Source organism: Mustelus asterias, chromosome 13, assembly GCF_964213995.1.
Source record: "Mustelus asterias chromosome 13, sMusAst1.hap1.1, whole genome shotgun sequence".
Classification (NCBI taxonomy): domain Eukaryota; kingdom Metazoa; phylum Chordata; class Chondrichthyes; order Carcharhiniformes; family Triakidae; genus Mustelus; species Mustelus asterias.
The window spans coordinates 49,215,237-49,231,688 of record NC_135813.1 but is presented as its reverse complement, the minus strand read 5'-3'; the positions used below and the strand labels follow the sequence as shown (position 1 = coordinate 49,231,688).

The 16,452-nt window shown below is 46.8% G+C and overlaps 1 protein-coding gene across 4 annotated transcripts in view; it reads left to right on the top strand.

Moving 5' to 3' along the window:
• The window catches only part of LOC144502602 (rab-like protein 6), a 203,991-nt gene that overhangs the window by 149,354 nt on the left and 38,185 nt on the right, over nt 1-16,452 (top strand). For 3 of the 4 annotated variants that reach the window (XM_078226722.1, XM_078226721.1, XM_078226723.1), the window contains 4 exons: nt 1,423-1,787; nt 10,063-10,204; nt 10,933-11,103; nt 14,494-14,845. In XM_078226722.1, the coding sequence (XP_078082848.1) occupies nt 1,423-1,787; nt 10,063-10,204; nt 10,933-11,103; nt 14,494-14,845 (1,030 nt within the window). Of the gene's footprint in view, nt 1-1,422; nt 1,788-10,062; nt 10,205-10,932; nt 11,104-14,493; nt 14,850-16,452 lie in introns of all 4 variants that reach the window. The other variant, XR_013499360.1, reaches the window with a different exon arrangement.

Genomic DNA, 16,452 nt, shown 5'->3' with positions numbered 1-16,452 from the left:
CAATACACATTTCTTTAACCTGTGCTTAATGCTCCCTCCACCCACATTGTCTGTATCCTTAAGATCTGGCTGGCTGTAGGGATTCGCATTCTAATTAGTATCCTGTAACTTGATTTTGTGTCTCTGTGCCTTGTTTGAGAGCAGATTTCCACTCCATCTGACGAAAGAGCAGCGCTCCGAAAGCTAATGGTATTTGCTACCAAATAAACCTGTTGGACTTTAACCTGGTGTTGTTAAAACTCTTACTGTGTTTACCCCAGTCCAATGCCGGCATCTCCACATCGTAAGAGGAAGTAACCAGTACTGTGAAGGGATGTTGGATGTTTTGGTTTGATGCTGAACTCTCAACCTGCCAGGTTCTGAATTGCCTGAGCTATGTAAAGAATGGGGTGGGTGGTCAGAGAGAGAGGGAGGTTTAAGGTTAGGCTCCAAACAGTGTGTGGTCACTGTGATTTTTACTGGAAATTCTGACTGGTCTGCTGAATGTTAGATGAACATTATGTATCAAATACATCAGTAGAGAGATGGTTCAGGACAGTGATGGAGATGTAAAGCTCAGTAACAGCAAACAGCAGTGACATTTGTTTTGAGAGGAAAAATGAGAAGGAATGTAAAAGGAAGGATGCAATTCTAAAGGAAGTGCAGGAGCAGAGGGACCTGAAAGTAGGTGTGCATAAATCATTGAGGATGACAGGACAGTTTGAGAAAGTGGTTAATAAAGAATAAAGATCCAGGAGGTTTTAAATTGGGGTATAAAGCACAAAAGGTTATGGTCAAGCTATCTAAAATAGTGGTTCAATCTCACCTGTCTGGGTCCCACACTTTAGGAAAGATGTGGAGGCATGAGAGAGGATGCAAAAGGACAAAAGCAGTAGATACCTGGGAACACCATCACTGGAGATTCCCTCCAAACTACACACCATCCTGACTTGGAAATATATCACCGTTCCTTCACTGTCACTGGGTCCAAATGCTGGAACTGCCTCCCTAACAGCACTATGGGTGTCCCTGCACCATTGCAGCAGCACAAGAAGTCAGCTCAACACCTCCTTTGCGAGGGCAGTTAGGGATGGGCAAGAAATGCTGATCTCGGCAGCAATGACCATATTCTAGCAGAGAATTTTTTTTTAAAAAGGGATAAATATTGTCCAGGACAACAGGGAGAATTGCTGGGAATGGTGTAATGAGATCTTTCTCTTCCACCTGAGAGACATTCCTCAGTACCACAGTGGAAGTGTGGCGTCTGGATTAGGTGTTAATCTGCAGTAGAACACGAGCTCTTAGTTCAATAAGAGACTTGTTCTAATCTTGAAATTAATTTTCTGCAATGTGAACACTCTTTCTCTCTCCACAGATCCGTGTCAGACCAGGTGAATATTTCCAGCATTTCTATTTTCATCTTGAATTCCTTTTGTCTTTCAGATTTCTTGAGTTAATGGATACCAAGAATCGGGGCTTCAATTCTCCTTTAACGACCAATGGGCAAAGCCCATCATCTGGGTCACAGTCACCTGTGGTACCCCCAAGCTCAGCTTCCACCACCAACTCCAGCCCTGGAACTCCTCAGCCTCCTGTGCAAGCACCTCCCACTCCATCAGGATCACCTCCCCCACCAGCAGTGTCACCCCCTGCTGAGCCAGGGCCTGTCCCTGAGATACCAAACTCACCACTCAGCATGTCCTCTCCCTCTGCCAGCACCCTGGCTGCACCTGTCACTCAGAAACGCAGCTTTATCTCGCGACTGTTTGGCTCCTCCTCCACACCGGAGACTACCGTTACCAAAGCCGGTAAGATATTGAACAATTCCGGGTGCACTCAGAATTCAGTGAGGTAGATAGAGAGAAGCTCGTGGAGAAGGAAGGGGGAAGGTCATTTAGGAAGGAAATCAAGAAGCATTCTTCACACAACGGGTGCTGAATATTGGATTGTGAATGCTGGAAGTCAATTGAAAAATTCAGGACTGAGATGGACAGTTATTTCAGTTGGATAAGGGTATCAAGAGAGATGGCGTTAACAACAGTAAATGGAGTTGAAAGAGGCTATTCAATCCATGGTGTCTGCGCCAGCCAAAAAAACCTCACTTTAATCCCATTTCCCAGCACCTGCTCCGTAGTCTTGCAGGTTCCAGCATTTCTGATCCAGATCCAGGTACCTTTCAAATGAGCTGAGTGTTTCAGTCTCAACACCAATTCAGGCAGCGAATTCCAGACGCCCACCACCCCCTGGGTGAAAATGTTTCTCCTCTTGTTCTCTCTAATCTTTTTACCAATCACCTTCAATCTATGCTCCTTGGTGACTGACCTTCAGGGGACACAGGTCTTTCCTGTCTCAGCCCCGCATAAATATATTCATACACCTCAATTAGGTTACCCCTTAGTCCCCTCTGTTCTAAGGAAAATAACCCTAACCTATCCAATCTCTCCTCATAGCTGCAATTTTCAAGTTCTGGCAACATCCTTGTAAATCTCTGCACGCCCTCCAGAGCAACTCTGTCCTTCCTGTAATGTGGTGACCAGAATTGTGCACAAAACTCCAGCTGTGGCCTAACCAGTGTTTTATATGGTTCCAGCATTGCACCGCTTTTGTATCTTATGCCTCGCCCAATAAAGGAAAGCTTTCCATATGCTTTCTTAACCATCTTGTCCACCTGCCACCTTTAAGGGTCTATGAAAATGCACTGCACGGTCTCCCACTTCCTCAGTGGAAGGCAGTGGTTTCCACGAGGTCTGGTGCTACTCATTTTTTCATCTGTTTTTTTATCCTGATGCACATCCCAATATTATATGGTCCGGATGTGTATAATCTGAGCTATGTTCCTGGAAGATCCGGACTAAATTTTGGTGATGGGGGGCCGAGTCAAGAAACTCCTCGTTTGGTTGAGAAGTTTGGAGACGGCTGGTATGGGGCCCAGTTCACAGTGGCAGTTTCGCTGATGAACAGGCCTACACTTCGGCAGTGCCATAGACCCGAGGTGATGGCTGCCATTGTGAGCGAGGTTGTGGTTCTTCGCTACAGAATGATAAACTGCGCGATATCACATTGATAAACTGCGAGATATCTGAAGAGAATGAATGTAGCGGAAAAGAGAATCCTTTCCATCAAGGGCAGCTTCCTCAGTGGGGTCTCACCTTCAATCCTCAGAAACCCTGCTGCATCGTATGTCGAATACCATAGAACATAAAACATAGAACAGTACAGCACAGAACAGGCCCTTCGACCCACGTTGTTGTGACGAGCTTTGTCTGAAACCCAGATCAAGCTATTTCCTCCCTATCATCCCGAAGTACTCCATGTGCCTATCCAATAGCTTCTTAAATGTTCCTACAATTTCTGACTCCACTATCACTGCAGGCAGCCCATTGCACACCCCAACCACTCTCTGCGTAAAGAACCTATCTCTGATATCCTTCCTATATCTCCCACCATGAACCCTATAGTTATGCCCCTAGTTACCACTCCATTCACCCGAGGAAATAGTCTTTGAACGTTCACTCTATCTATCCCCCTCATCATCTTATAAACCTCTATCAAGTCTCCTCTCAACCTCCTCCACTCCAAAGAGAAAAGCCCAAGTTCCCTCAACCTTTCCTCATAAGACCTACCCTCCAAACCAGGCAACATCCTGGTAAATCTCCTTTGCACTCTTTCCAGTGTCTCCACATCCTTCTTATAGTGAGGTGACCAGAACTGCACACAATATTCCAAATGTGGTCTCACCAAGGTCCTGTACAGTTGCAGCATAACCCCACGGCTCTTAAACTCAAACCCCCTGTTAATGAACGCCAAAACACTATCGGCTTCTTCACGGCTCTATCCACTTGAGTGGCAACCTTCAGAGATCTATGGATATGAACCCCAAGATCTCTCTGTTCCTCCACATTCTTCAGAACCCTACCTTTGACCCTGTAATCCACATTTAAATTTGTCCTACCAAAATGAATCACCTCGCATTTGTCAGGGTTAAACTCCATTTGCCATTTTTCAGCCCAGCTCTGCATCCTATCTATATCTCTTTGCAGCCTACAACAGCCCTCCACCTCATCCACTACTCCACCAATCTTGGTGTCATCAGCAAATTTACTGATCCACCCTTCAGCCCCCTCCTCCAAGTCATTTATAAAAATGACAAATAGCAGAGGACCAAGCACTGATCCCTGTGGCACTCCGCTGGTAACCGGTTTCCAGTCTGAAAATTTTCCATCCACCACCACCCTCTGTCTTCTGTTAGATAGCCAGTTACCTATCCAATCGGCCAAACTTCCCTCTATCCCACACATTCTTACTTTCTTCATAAGCTGACCATGGGGGACTTTATCAAACGCCTTACTAAAATCCATGTATATGACATCAACTGCACTACCTTCATCTACATACTTAGTTACCTCCTCAAAAAATTCTATCAAATTTGTGAGGCAAGACTTGTCCTTCACAAATCCGTGCTGACTATCCCGGATTAAGCTGCATCTTTCTAAATGGTCGTAAATCCTATCCCTGAGGACCTTTTCCATCAACTTATCGACCACCGAAGTAAGACTAACTGGCCTATAATTACCAGGGTCATTTCTATTCCCTTTCTTAAACAGGGGAACCCCATTCGCCACTCTCCAGTCCTCTGGCACCACCCCTGTGGACAGTGAGGACGCAAAGATCAATGCCAAAGGCTCTGCTATCTCATCCCTTGCCTCCCAAAGACCCCTAGGATATATTTCATCAGGCCCAGGGGACTTATCAACTTTCAGTTTATTCAAAATTGCTAGTACATCTTCCCTCCGAACATCTACTTCCTCCAGCTTATCAGCCTGTGACACCCTCTCTTCCTCAAAAACATGGCCCCTCTCCTTGGTGAACACCGAAGAAAAGTATTCATTCATCACCTCTCCTACCTCTTCTGACTCCATGCACAAATTTCCACTGCCGTCCTTGACCGGCCCCAACCTCACCCTGGTCATTCTTTTATTCCTCACATGAGAGTAAAAAGCCTTGGGGTTTTCCTTGACCCGACCCGCCAAGGACTTCTCATGCCCCCTCCTAGCTCTCCTAAGCCCCTTTTTCAGCTCATTTCTTGCTAACTTGTAAGCCTCCATCGAGCCAACTGAACCTTGTTTTCTCAACCTTACATATGCTTCCTTCTTCCTCTTGACAAGACATTCCACCTCTTTTGTGAACCATGGTTCCCTCACTCGGCCATTTCCTCTCTGCCTGGCAGGGACATACCTATCAAGGACACGCAGTATTTGTTCCTTGAAAAAGTTCCACTTTTCATTAGTGCCTTTCCCTGACAATTTTTGTTCCCATCCTATGATTCCTAATTCCCGCCTGATTGCATCATAATTACCTCTCCCCCAATTGTAAACTATGCCCTGCCGCATGGCCCTCTCCCTCTCCATTGCAATAACAAAAGACACCGAATTGTGGTCACTATCTCCAAAGTGCTCTCCCACAACCAAATCCAACACTTGGCCCGGTTCATTTCCCATTACCAAATCCAGTGTGGCCCCACCTCTTGTCGGCTTATCCACATATTGTGTCAGGAAACCCTCCTGCACACACTGCACAAAAACTGCCCCATCCGAACTATTCGACCTATAAAGGCTCCAATCAATATTTGGAAAGTTAAAGTCCCCAATGACAACTACCCTGTGACCCCCACACCTATCCATAATCTGCTTCGCAATTTCTTGCTCCACATCTCTATTACTATTTGGGGGCCTATAGTAAACTCATAACAACGTGACCGCTCCTTTCCTATTCCTAACCTCAGCCCATATTATCTCTGTCGGCAGATCCCCTTCGAAATGCCTTTCTGCAGCCGTTACACTCTCCTTGATTAACAGTGCCGCTCCTCCACCTCTTTTACCAGCTACCCGACACTTACTGAAACATCTATACCCTGGAACTTCCAACAACCATTCCTGTCCTTGTTCTACCCATGTCTCCGTAATGGCCACAACATCGTAGTCCCAAGTGCCAATCCACGCCCCAAGTTCACCTACCTTATTTCGGATGCTCCTTGCATTGAAGTAGACACACTTCAACCCACCTTCTTGTCTGCTGGTACCCACCTTTGACCATGATACCCTTCCCAGTACCTCACTACACTCACTGACCTCCGGACTACAACTCCTTTTCCCATCCCCCTGACAAATTGGTTTAAACCCCCCCGAAGAGCTGTAGCAAATTTCCCTCCCAGGATATTGGTGCCCCTCTGGTTCAGGTGCATCCCGTCCTGTTGGTACAGGTCCCACCTTCCCCAGAAAGTGTTCCAATTATCCACATAGCTGAAACCCTCCCTTCTACACCATCCCTGCATCCAGGTGTTTAGCTGCACTCTCTCCCTGTTCCTCAACTCGCTATCCCGTGGCACCGGCAACATACCAGAGATGACAACCTGTTTTGTCCTGGCTCTCAGCTTCCACCCTAGCTCCCTGAATTCCTGTTTTAAATCCCCGTCCCCTCTCTTACCTATGTCTTTGGTGCCGACGTGCACCACGACTTGTGACTGTTCCCCCTCCCCCTTTAGAATCCTGAAGACACGGTCGGAGATGTCATGGACCCTGGCATCCGGGAGGCAACATACCATCCGTGAGTCTCTCTTGTTGCCACAGAACCTCCTATCTATCCCTCTAACAAACGAGTCCCCAATAACTATAGCTCTACCGCTCTCCCCCTTTCCCTTCTGAGCCACAGGGACGGACTCAGCGCTGGCGATCTGGTCACTGCGGCTTACCACTGGTAGGTCGCCCCCCTCACCTGTATCCAAAGTGGAATACTTGTTGCTAAGGGGAACGACCACAGGGGATCCCCGCACCGACTGCTTCCTCCCAGCCCCTCTCACTGTCACCCATCTATTTTCATTCCCTGGAGCAACTATATCCCTGAAGCTTGTGTCTATGGCCCTCTCTGCCTCCCTGATGACCCTAAGCTCATCCAACTCCAGCTCCAGCTCCCTAACGCGGTCTTGGAGGAGCTGCAGATGGGTGCACCTCCCACAGGTGTAATCAGCAGGGACACTGACGGTGTCCCTCACCTCAAACATCCTGCAGGAGGTACATTGCACTGCCTTCACTTCCATCCCCTCCATATAACTTACTGCTACAAAGAAAAAGAATTGCTCCAATGGAACACTGAACCCTTTTTCCCCTTCCTCAGAGTGCACTGGGAAAGAAGTTTAAAAAGCAGGAACACAGAGCGGTGACAGTTTAAAGAGTGGGAACACAGAGCGGTGACAGTTTAAAAAGCAGGAACACAGAGCGGTGACAGTTTAAAAAGCAGGAACACAGAGCGGTGACAGTTTAAAAAGCAGGAACACAGAGCGGCGACAGATGAAACCCAAAACTGATATTAAATCCAAACAACTGAGATTAAATCCAAACAACTGAGATTAAATCCAAACAACAACTGAGATTAAACCCAAACAACTGAGATTAAATCCAAACAACTGAGATTAAATCCAAACAACAACTGAGATTAAACCCAAACAACTGAGATTAAACCCAAACAACTGAGACTAAACCCAAACAACAGATATTAAACTGATATTTACCCTGGTTCATTTGGTGAGTTGGGGCTGGATAAGGAATATCCGTCTGCCCGGTCTCCCGAGGGGAGCTGGGAATGAATTCCTGGCTGAATTTGAGAACTGTCTGCCATGCTTTCACAATCTCGATTTGAGAACTGGGCATTTCGAATTCGATGGGACACATTGTATCCAGTGTTCAAGGCTTGGGATCGATCGAAGACTCCGACTATTAGTCTCAGCTTGTCTTGTCCTCTGAGTCTGTCGAGAAGGGCTGGAGTCAGCTGGACGCAACGGGTCTCCTCCCCCGGCTGGGGCCTCGGTTTCTCCTCACCAGGGCGTTGACATGGCAGAGATGCAAAGTCCTCAGTGAAACTCTGGATGGATCCTGCATGTTGCTTGAAGATCCAGTCATCGCTTTGGTCTTTTCAAGCTCTGTGGATGTTTATAACATAGCGCTGTTCCATCATTAATCCGGTCCTTTGTTCCCTTGTGATTATTCTCCTGATTTTGTGATATTGTCTTTTACCCTGATGTGGGTGTATGATATTTGATCACAGGTGTTTGTCGCCTGTTATCCTGTTACACTGGAGAGCTGGCAAGATGGATACAGACTGGCTTGGCCACAGAAGACAGAGGGTAGCAGTCGAGGGATGCTTTTCTGGATGGAAGGCTGTGACTAGCGGTGTTCCACAGGGATCAGTTCTGGGACCTTTGTTGTTCATAGTATATATAAATGATAAATGAGGAAAATGTAGCTGGTCTGATTAGTAAGTTCGCAGATGACACAAGAATTGGTGGAGTTGCGGATAGTGAAGAGGATTGTCAGAGGATACAGCAGGATATAGACCGGTTGGAAACTTGGGCAGAGAAATGGCAGATGGAGTTTAATCCGGACAAATTGACTAATGCATTTTGGAAGGTCCAATGCATGTAGGAATTATATAGTAAATGGTGGAACCCTTAGCAATATTGATATGCAGAGATCTCTGGGCATACATGTCCACCGATCACTGAAAGTAGCAACGCAGGTGATTAAGGTAGTCAAGAAGGCATACGGCATGCTTGCATTTATCGGTCGGGGCATCGAGTATAAAAATGGTAGATCAGGCTGCAGCTGTACAGAACCTTAGGCCTCATTTGGAATATTGTGTACAATTCTGGTCACTATTAGAAGGATGTGGATGCTTTGGAGAGGGTACAGAAGAGGTTTACCTGGATGTTGCCTGGTCTGGAGGGTATTAGCTATGAGGAGAGATTGGATAAACTTGGTTTATTCTCACTGGACCGACGGAGGTTAAGAGGTGACCTGATAGAGGTTTGCAAGATTATGAGTGGCATGGACAGAGTGGATAGTCAGATGCTCTTTCCTCGAATAGAAAAGTCAAATATTAGGGGACATAGGTTTAAGGTGTGTGGGGAAAAGTTTAGAGGAGATGTGCGAGGCAAGTTTTTTACACAGGGTGGTGAATGTCTGGAACGTGCTGCCCTGGGAAGTGGTGGGAGCAGGTACGATAGAAGCATTTAAGGGGCATCTAGACAAAGACATGAATAGGATGGTAATGGAAGGATATGGACTCCATAAGCGTATACGGTTTTACTTTAGGGTATGATGGGCAGGGGAGTAGGTTTCCCTCCCCATATGACTTGGTTCCCCTGGCAATGTTTTATCCTGTTGGTTGTGGAGCCTGAATGTGAGTCTGGGGACTTCAGTTGGAAATTGGTCTGGTTAGAAGAGTAGGTCACCTCCTACAATTAAATAATGGAGATACACTTATTATCTGCCAAACTAATGGGACCTTCCACAAATCTAGAGAATTTTGGAAAATTAAAACCAACGCATCAACTATCTCATTAGCCTCTTATATGACCCTAGGATAAAGCCCATCAGGACCTGGACCCTTGTCAGTCCACAGCTCCAACAATTTACTCAATACCACTTCCCTCGTGATGGTAAATTTCCTGAGTTCCTCCCTCCCTTTTCCTGGTTTATAGCTATTCACCGCCCCCCCCCCCCCCCCCGCCCCTCCAGAGCTTTGTTGCTGTTGTCATTGACTGTTTGTCCATTATGAAGACTCAGGCTATTGCCTCCTGCTTTACCTCATTACCTCATTGTCTGCTGTGTCCTCTGTACTGTACTGCTCAGTTTCTCATTGACGTGTCCCTTCTCAGTTCCCAGCCTTATATTCTGGTCCCTGTTCCCCCTTCAGCTTTCTCCATAGAGCCAACCCCCTGTGGGCGGCATGGTGGCACAGTGGTTAGCACTGCTGCCTCACAGGACCAGGGACCCAGGTTCGATTCCTGGCTTGGGTCACAGTCTGTGCGGAGTCTGCACGTTCTCCCCGTGTCTGTGTGGTTTTCTTACAGGTGCTCCGGTTTTCTCCTACAGTTTGAAAGATGTGCTGGTTAGGTGCATTGACCCGAATAGGTGCTGAAGTGTGGCGACTAGGGGAATTTCGCAGTAATTTCATTGCAGTGTTAATGTAAGCCTTACTTGTGACTAACTTTAAGACTTTACTGATGTCAGTTTTCTTGTGCAAATGCAGCTTTCCCAGTTTCCTCTGAAGAAGAAGTGAAAACACAGAATGTTGATGACTTTGTCCCTGAAGAAGGAATTGACAGGAGCTTTCTCGAGGATCCGATTCCTCAGAAGGAAAGTAGTCGTGGAATGCGGCAAGAGAGCGACAGGTAGGAATTTCAGGAGACCCATAGTCGGACAATCACCATGAAGGAGCAGGTCAGCATCCCAGGGACTCAGTTATTTATTACCTTGTCGATAGTGGATAAGAATGTCAGAAACTGAAACAATGACAGAGACTCCATACACTGACTGTCACGACTGGGATTAGTGTTATACATTGTTCTCATAGAAATCATAGAAACCCTACAGTGCAGAAGGAGGCCATTCGGCCCATCGAGTCTGCACCGACCACAATCCCACCCAGGCCCTACCCCCACATATTTACCCGCTAATCCCACTAACCTACGCATCACAGGTCTCTAAGGGGCAATTTTTAACCTGGCCAATCAACCTAACCCGCACATCTTTGGACTGTGGGAGGAAACCGGAGCACCCGGAGGAAACCCATGCAGACACGAGGAGAATGTGCAAACTCCACACAGACAGTGACCCGAGCCGGGAATCGAACCCGGGACCCTGGAGCTGTGAAGCAGCAGTACTAACCACTGTGCTACCGTGCCGCCCCGTGTTCTGTGCAGGCTGAGTATAGAACAATGTCTTCAGGTGATGGCTGAGGGTAGGGCCACTGACAGTGGACTGGGGAGCTTCTATAAGTGGGGTAATTGCACAGTTACTGTCTGCCACCACCTTAGCTCGAGCTAAGTGATGCATGTGTACAACTGATTTAACAGCTGTGACTCATTTACTAACCACTGTTTGCCTCACTCTTCTGCAGTGATGGTGAGAGGAGAGGAAATCCCATGGTAGCAGCTTTCCAGGATGACTTGGATCTCGATGACCAGATGCTGAAGAATCCTAGTGTGAAATCACAGGTTCCCAGTAAAGACATCACCTTGTCCAGTGATGAAGATGAGAGTGCAAAGGTCACCACTCATCGACCAAAACGGTCAGTATTTCATGAAGTTAGAGTACAAGATCAGGAAGCCCTAGGTATATTATGAAGTTAGACTAGATCCCAACTATTTGCTAGTTTGGCATTAATGTGAGGATATGATGTTTCACTACAGGCGCGATTCTGCTGACAAACTGGGAAGCTTTTTATCAAAACAAACTTTATTTAACAACATAGTTTAACTGTAGCAAATGAATTAGCTTAACGTTTATCAATTGAACAATACTTAAACGTGACAAGATACAATTCTTAACTGCTAACCTATCCCTATGAGTTCCAATTCAAGATTACAGACTTAAAACCCCTCTTCAAAATTAATTAGCAACATACAGGCTTGCGTGCTTATACTTGTTAACAGTCCTAGAGCTTTTTGAATACCTCTGGCGAGAGAGAGAGAGAGACAACTTATGATAGTCCCAAACAGCAGCCTCCAGAGAGGAGGAGAGAATCAGGCAGAAACTGACTTTTAAAATTAAAGAGAAACTGTGTATCTTCCCTGCAAGCTTATCTCCTCCCATTAACACATTGTCTCTCGTCAATCAACCTAACCAGAACCCTACTCTGAAACCCCAAGGGAAACCCAAGTGAACACAAATGCATTAACCCTCTTTAGACAAATACACCACTAACTAAAATCAGTCATTATCCTGCATTCTCAACATTTGAGCTGCTTGTTGCCCAGACAAATTGGCACCATTAAAACAGAGCTGAATTTTAAACGTCAGCCTTATAAGAAACATGATGAAAGGCATCGTATCATCACACTGAGCAGCTGCTTTTTCAGACTTGAGGCAAGTATCGAGTGATATACTCCAGCTTGGCATTTAGAGCTGTGGATTTATATAAATGACCCGATCTTGGGTATACAGAACACAACTTTAAAGTTTGCTGATGTTTTGAAACTCGTAAATGTAATAAATAATCAAGTGGATCGTGTCAGATTCCAGGAAGGGACAGTCTGGTAAAATGGACAGATACATGGCGGGTGAAATTTAACATAGGAATGTGTGAAGTGATGGATGTTGGTATGCGAATGAGGAGAGGCAATATAAAACAAAATGGTCCATTCAGAGGGTGTACCTGGAGTGGATGTACACACATCTTTAAAAGTACCAGGGCAAGTCGAGAAAGTTGCTTATAAAGAAGCATTTTGGCTGTGTTCATAGAAGACTAGAATACAAAAGCAAATGAGTTATGCTGAACCGTTATTACAGACTGATTAGGTTTCAGCTGGACTATTGTGTTCAATAGTGGCACCACACTTCAGGAAAGATGTCAAGATATAGGAGAGAGTGCAGAGGAGATTTACTCGAATGGGATCAGGGTGAAGGAGAAAAGGTGGGATTGTTCTCCTTGGAACAAACCATGTTTAAGAGAGACGTTCTTTTGAAAGAGCTATCCAGTTTGTCTCATATAGTCAGCAACCATTCTCATTTTCAGGAATTTATTCCACAAAGGGGTGGCACAGTGGTTAGCACTGCTGCCTCGGTGCCAGGGACCCAGATTCGATTCCCGGCTTGGGTCACTGTGTGGAGTCTGCACATTCTCCCCATGTCTGCGTGGGCTTCCTCCGGGTGCTCCGGTTTCTTCCCACAGTCCGAAAGACATGCTGGTTAGGTGCATTGGCCAAGCTAAATTGTCACTCAGTGTACCCAAACAGGCGTTGCAGTGTTAATGTAAGCCTACTTGTGACACTAAATAAACTTATAAAAAACTCATCATCCAAACAAATTCATCACATCAGTTAGGGTACGATATCAAATTCCAATTATGTTAAATCCTTGTCTTCCTATTCCTCACTTTACTGCCACTAGAATTAGCTTCTCCATATTTACTCGATCAAGAATAAAACCTTATTGAAACATGTGACATTCTGAGGGGCTTGCTGAGAGAGTGTTTCCCCCTCGTGGGGGAATCTACAACTGATTCTCGAACTAATTAATGAGACTATTGTATAATCCTTTCAAAGAGCTGCAATAGGTATGAATGATCTATTTATTAAGGCTCAATGACCATATCCTGTGCTATAAGACTCAGTATTTTTAATAATGAAATGCCGTACGATATCAGAGTTAAACTCGAGACAAGCACATCACAGTATTCCCGCTTCATGATTACCATAATAACTGCTGACCAGCAGTTTTGGCACTGAGCTTCCCTGGGTGCACAAAACCTCTTCACACAGCTATTCTTCCCACAAAAGGCAAACTGTGCCTTAGGCTGACTGCTTGACCACGAGACCAATATAATCTATCTCAAATCTGGCATCTGCCCAACGTTCATTTCCCTTACTATCCATACTGGACGTAGTGGGTCGGATCTCAAACAATGACAAGACAGAATACAGGAATGAGATAAAGAATCCGGTGAACTGGTGCGGCAACAATAATCTCTCCCTCAATTTCAACAAAACGAAGGAGCTTGTCATCGATTTCAGGAAGCGTAGAGGAGGACATGCCCCTGTCTACGTCAATGGGGACGAAATAGAAATGGTTGAAAGCTTCAAGTTTTTAGGTGTCCAGATTACCAACAACCTGTCCTGGTCCCCCCCCATGCCGACACTATAGTTAAGAAAACCCACCAACGCCTCAGAAGACTAAGGAAATTTGGTATGTCAGCTACGACTCTCACCAACTTTTACAGATGCACCATAGAAAGCATTCTTTCTGGTTGTACCACAGCTTGGTATGGCTCCTGCTCTGCCCAAGACCGCAAGAAACTACAAAAGATCATGAATGTAGCCCAATCCATCACGCAAACCAGCCTCCCATCCATTGACTCTGTCTACACTTCCCGCTGCCTCGGCAAAGCAGCCAGCATAATTAAGGACCTCACGCACCCCAGACATTCTCTCTTCCACCTTCTTCCTTCGGGAAAAAGATACAAAAGCCTGAGGTCACGTACCAACCGACTCAAGAACAACTTCTTTCCTGCTGCTGTCAAACTTTTGAATGGACTTGCCTTGCATTAAATTGATCTTTCTCTACCGCCTGGCTCTGACTGTAACACTACATTCTCCAGTCTCTAGTTTTCTTCTCTATGAACGGTATGCTTTGTCTGTAAAGCGCACAAGAAACAATACTTTTCACTGTATACTAATACATGTGGCAATAATAAATCAAATCAATCAGGAACAGGACACCATGGTGAATATATTCCTCTCTCTAAGGAAGAGAGTTCTGAAGCCCATGTGGATAAAAAGACCAGTTAATGAATGTTCCGCCCACTGCAGGATCTACTCGAATGGTCTGAGTGTCCGTTACTGAAGGAGCAAGTGCTTAACACAAGCAATCGACCAGCATGGGTGTTTCTCTTTGATTTTGTATTGCTATTATTTGTATTATTTATCCAATTGTACTAGTATTATTTTGCCTTCCTCTCCAGGGCTTCCAAAACCTTATTAAAATCCCAGGACAGAGCTCAAACCAAAGCCATTGAACAGGAGCCCAGCATCAGCTCGCCAGGGCCCATCCAACCAGAACAACTCAGCGGCAACAGCAGAAACCCAACCAGCTGCCTTCCCGGTAACAACCCCCTGACTTCAGGCCCGTCCCTGTGCTCTCCACTTGTCCCAATGCCGGCTCCACTCCACAGGACTGACAACAATCCCAGAACACACGAATACAAGGAGTCATCTGAGAGCGATCTCGAGGGACCAATCGCCAAACAGCTGCTGTCTTTCGTCATGGATGACCCTGACTTCGAGAGTGACGATTCCAACAAAAAAAACACAATTGTATGTTTAGTTCTTGTTTTTTACTTTTTAAAACAGTCTTTGTAGTGTTTTTTTAATTCATTAGTCACAAGTAAGCCTACATTAGCAATGAAGTTACTGTGAAAATCCCCGAGTCGCCACACTCTGGCGCCTGTTTGGGTACACTCGGAAAATTTAGCATGGCCAATGCACCTAACCAGCACGTCTTTCGGACTGAGGGGGGGAAACCAGTTCGCCAGGAGGAAACCCACGCAGACACTGTGCAGACTCCACACAGACAGTGACCCAAGCCAGGAATCGAACCTGGGTCCCTGGTGCTGTGAGGCAGCAGCACTAACCACTGTGCCACGGTGCTGCCCGTGTGTGGCTTTAGACTAGGAGAGGAATAAAATAGTGTGTGTGTATTGAGCACTCAGTATTGATGTCGAGGACATGCTACACCATCGACACACAGTGGAGCTCCACCTGGACCTCAGTTCTGCAGCACACTTTGCTAAACTACTGACATTTGTCCAAATTCTGCACCAGTCACTACTTGGCTGGTGTCAGCGGGGGATCCATTTGATTGTTGCATCAAGGCTAGTTCAGGACTGCAGACCCCTCCCTGGAGCAGCTACATTGGGACCCAGATCACGAGGGATTTGTTTCCCCCTAGCTGAGGGGTCAGTTATTGGAGGGCACAGATTGAAGCTGTTTGGAATGACAATTAGAGGGGAGATAAGGAGAAATGTTTTCACCCAGAGGGTGGTGGGTGCCTGGAATTGGCTGCCTGAATTGGTGTTTGAGGCTGAAACGCTCAGCTCGTTAAAAAGGAGCTGGATTTGCATTTTTTTAACTGTTGAGCTGAAAGAACATGAGCATGTCTGAGCCAGCGTTCCGAGCAGCACACTGACCACTCCCTCAGACGCAGCACACTGACCGCTCCCTCAGACGCAGCACACTGACCGCTCCCTCAGACGCAGCACACTGACCACTCCCTCAGACGCAGCACACTGACCACTCCCTCAGACGCAGCACACTGACCACTCCCTCAGACGCAGCACACTGACCACTCCCTCAGACGCAGCACACTGACCACTCCCTCAGACGCAGCACACTGACCACTCCCTCAGACGCAGCACACTGACCACTCCCTCAGACGATGCACACTGACCGCTCCCTCAGACGCAGCACACTGATCGCTCCCTCAGACGCAGCACACTGACCGCTCCCTCAGACGCAGCACACTGACCGCTCCCTCAGACGCAGCACACTGACCGCTCCCTCAGACGCAGCACACTGACCGCTCCCTCAGATGCAGCACACTGACCGCTCCCTCAGACGCAGCACACTGACCGCTCCCTCAGACCCAGCACACTGACCGCTCCCTCAGACGCAGCACGCTGACCGCTCCCTCAGAGCCAGCATACTGACCGCTCCCTCAGACCCAGCACACTGACCGCTCCCTCTGACCCAGCACACGGACTGCTCCCTCAGAGCCAGCATACTGACCTCTCCCTCAGAGCCAGCATACTGACCTTTCCCTCAGACCCAGCACACTGACCGCTCCCTCAGACCCAGCACACTGACCGCTCCCTCAGACGCAGCACACTGACCGCTCCCTCAGACCCAGCACACTGACCGCTCCC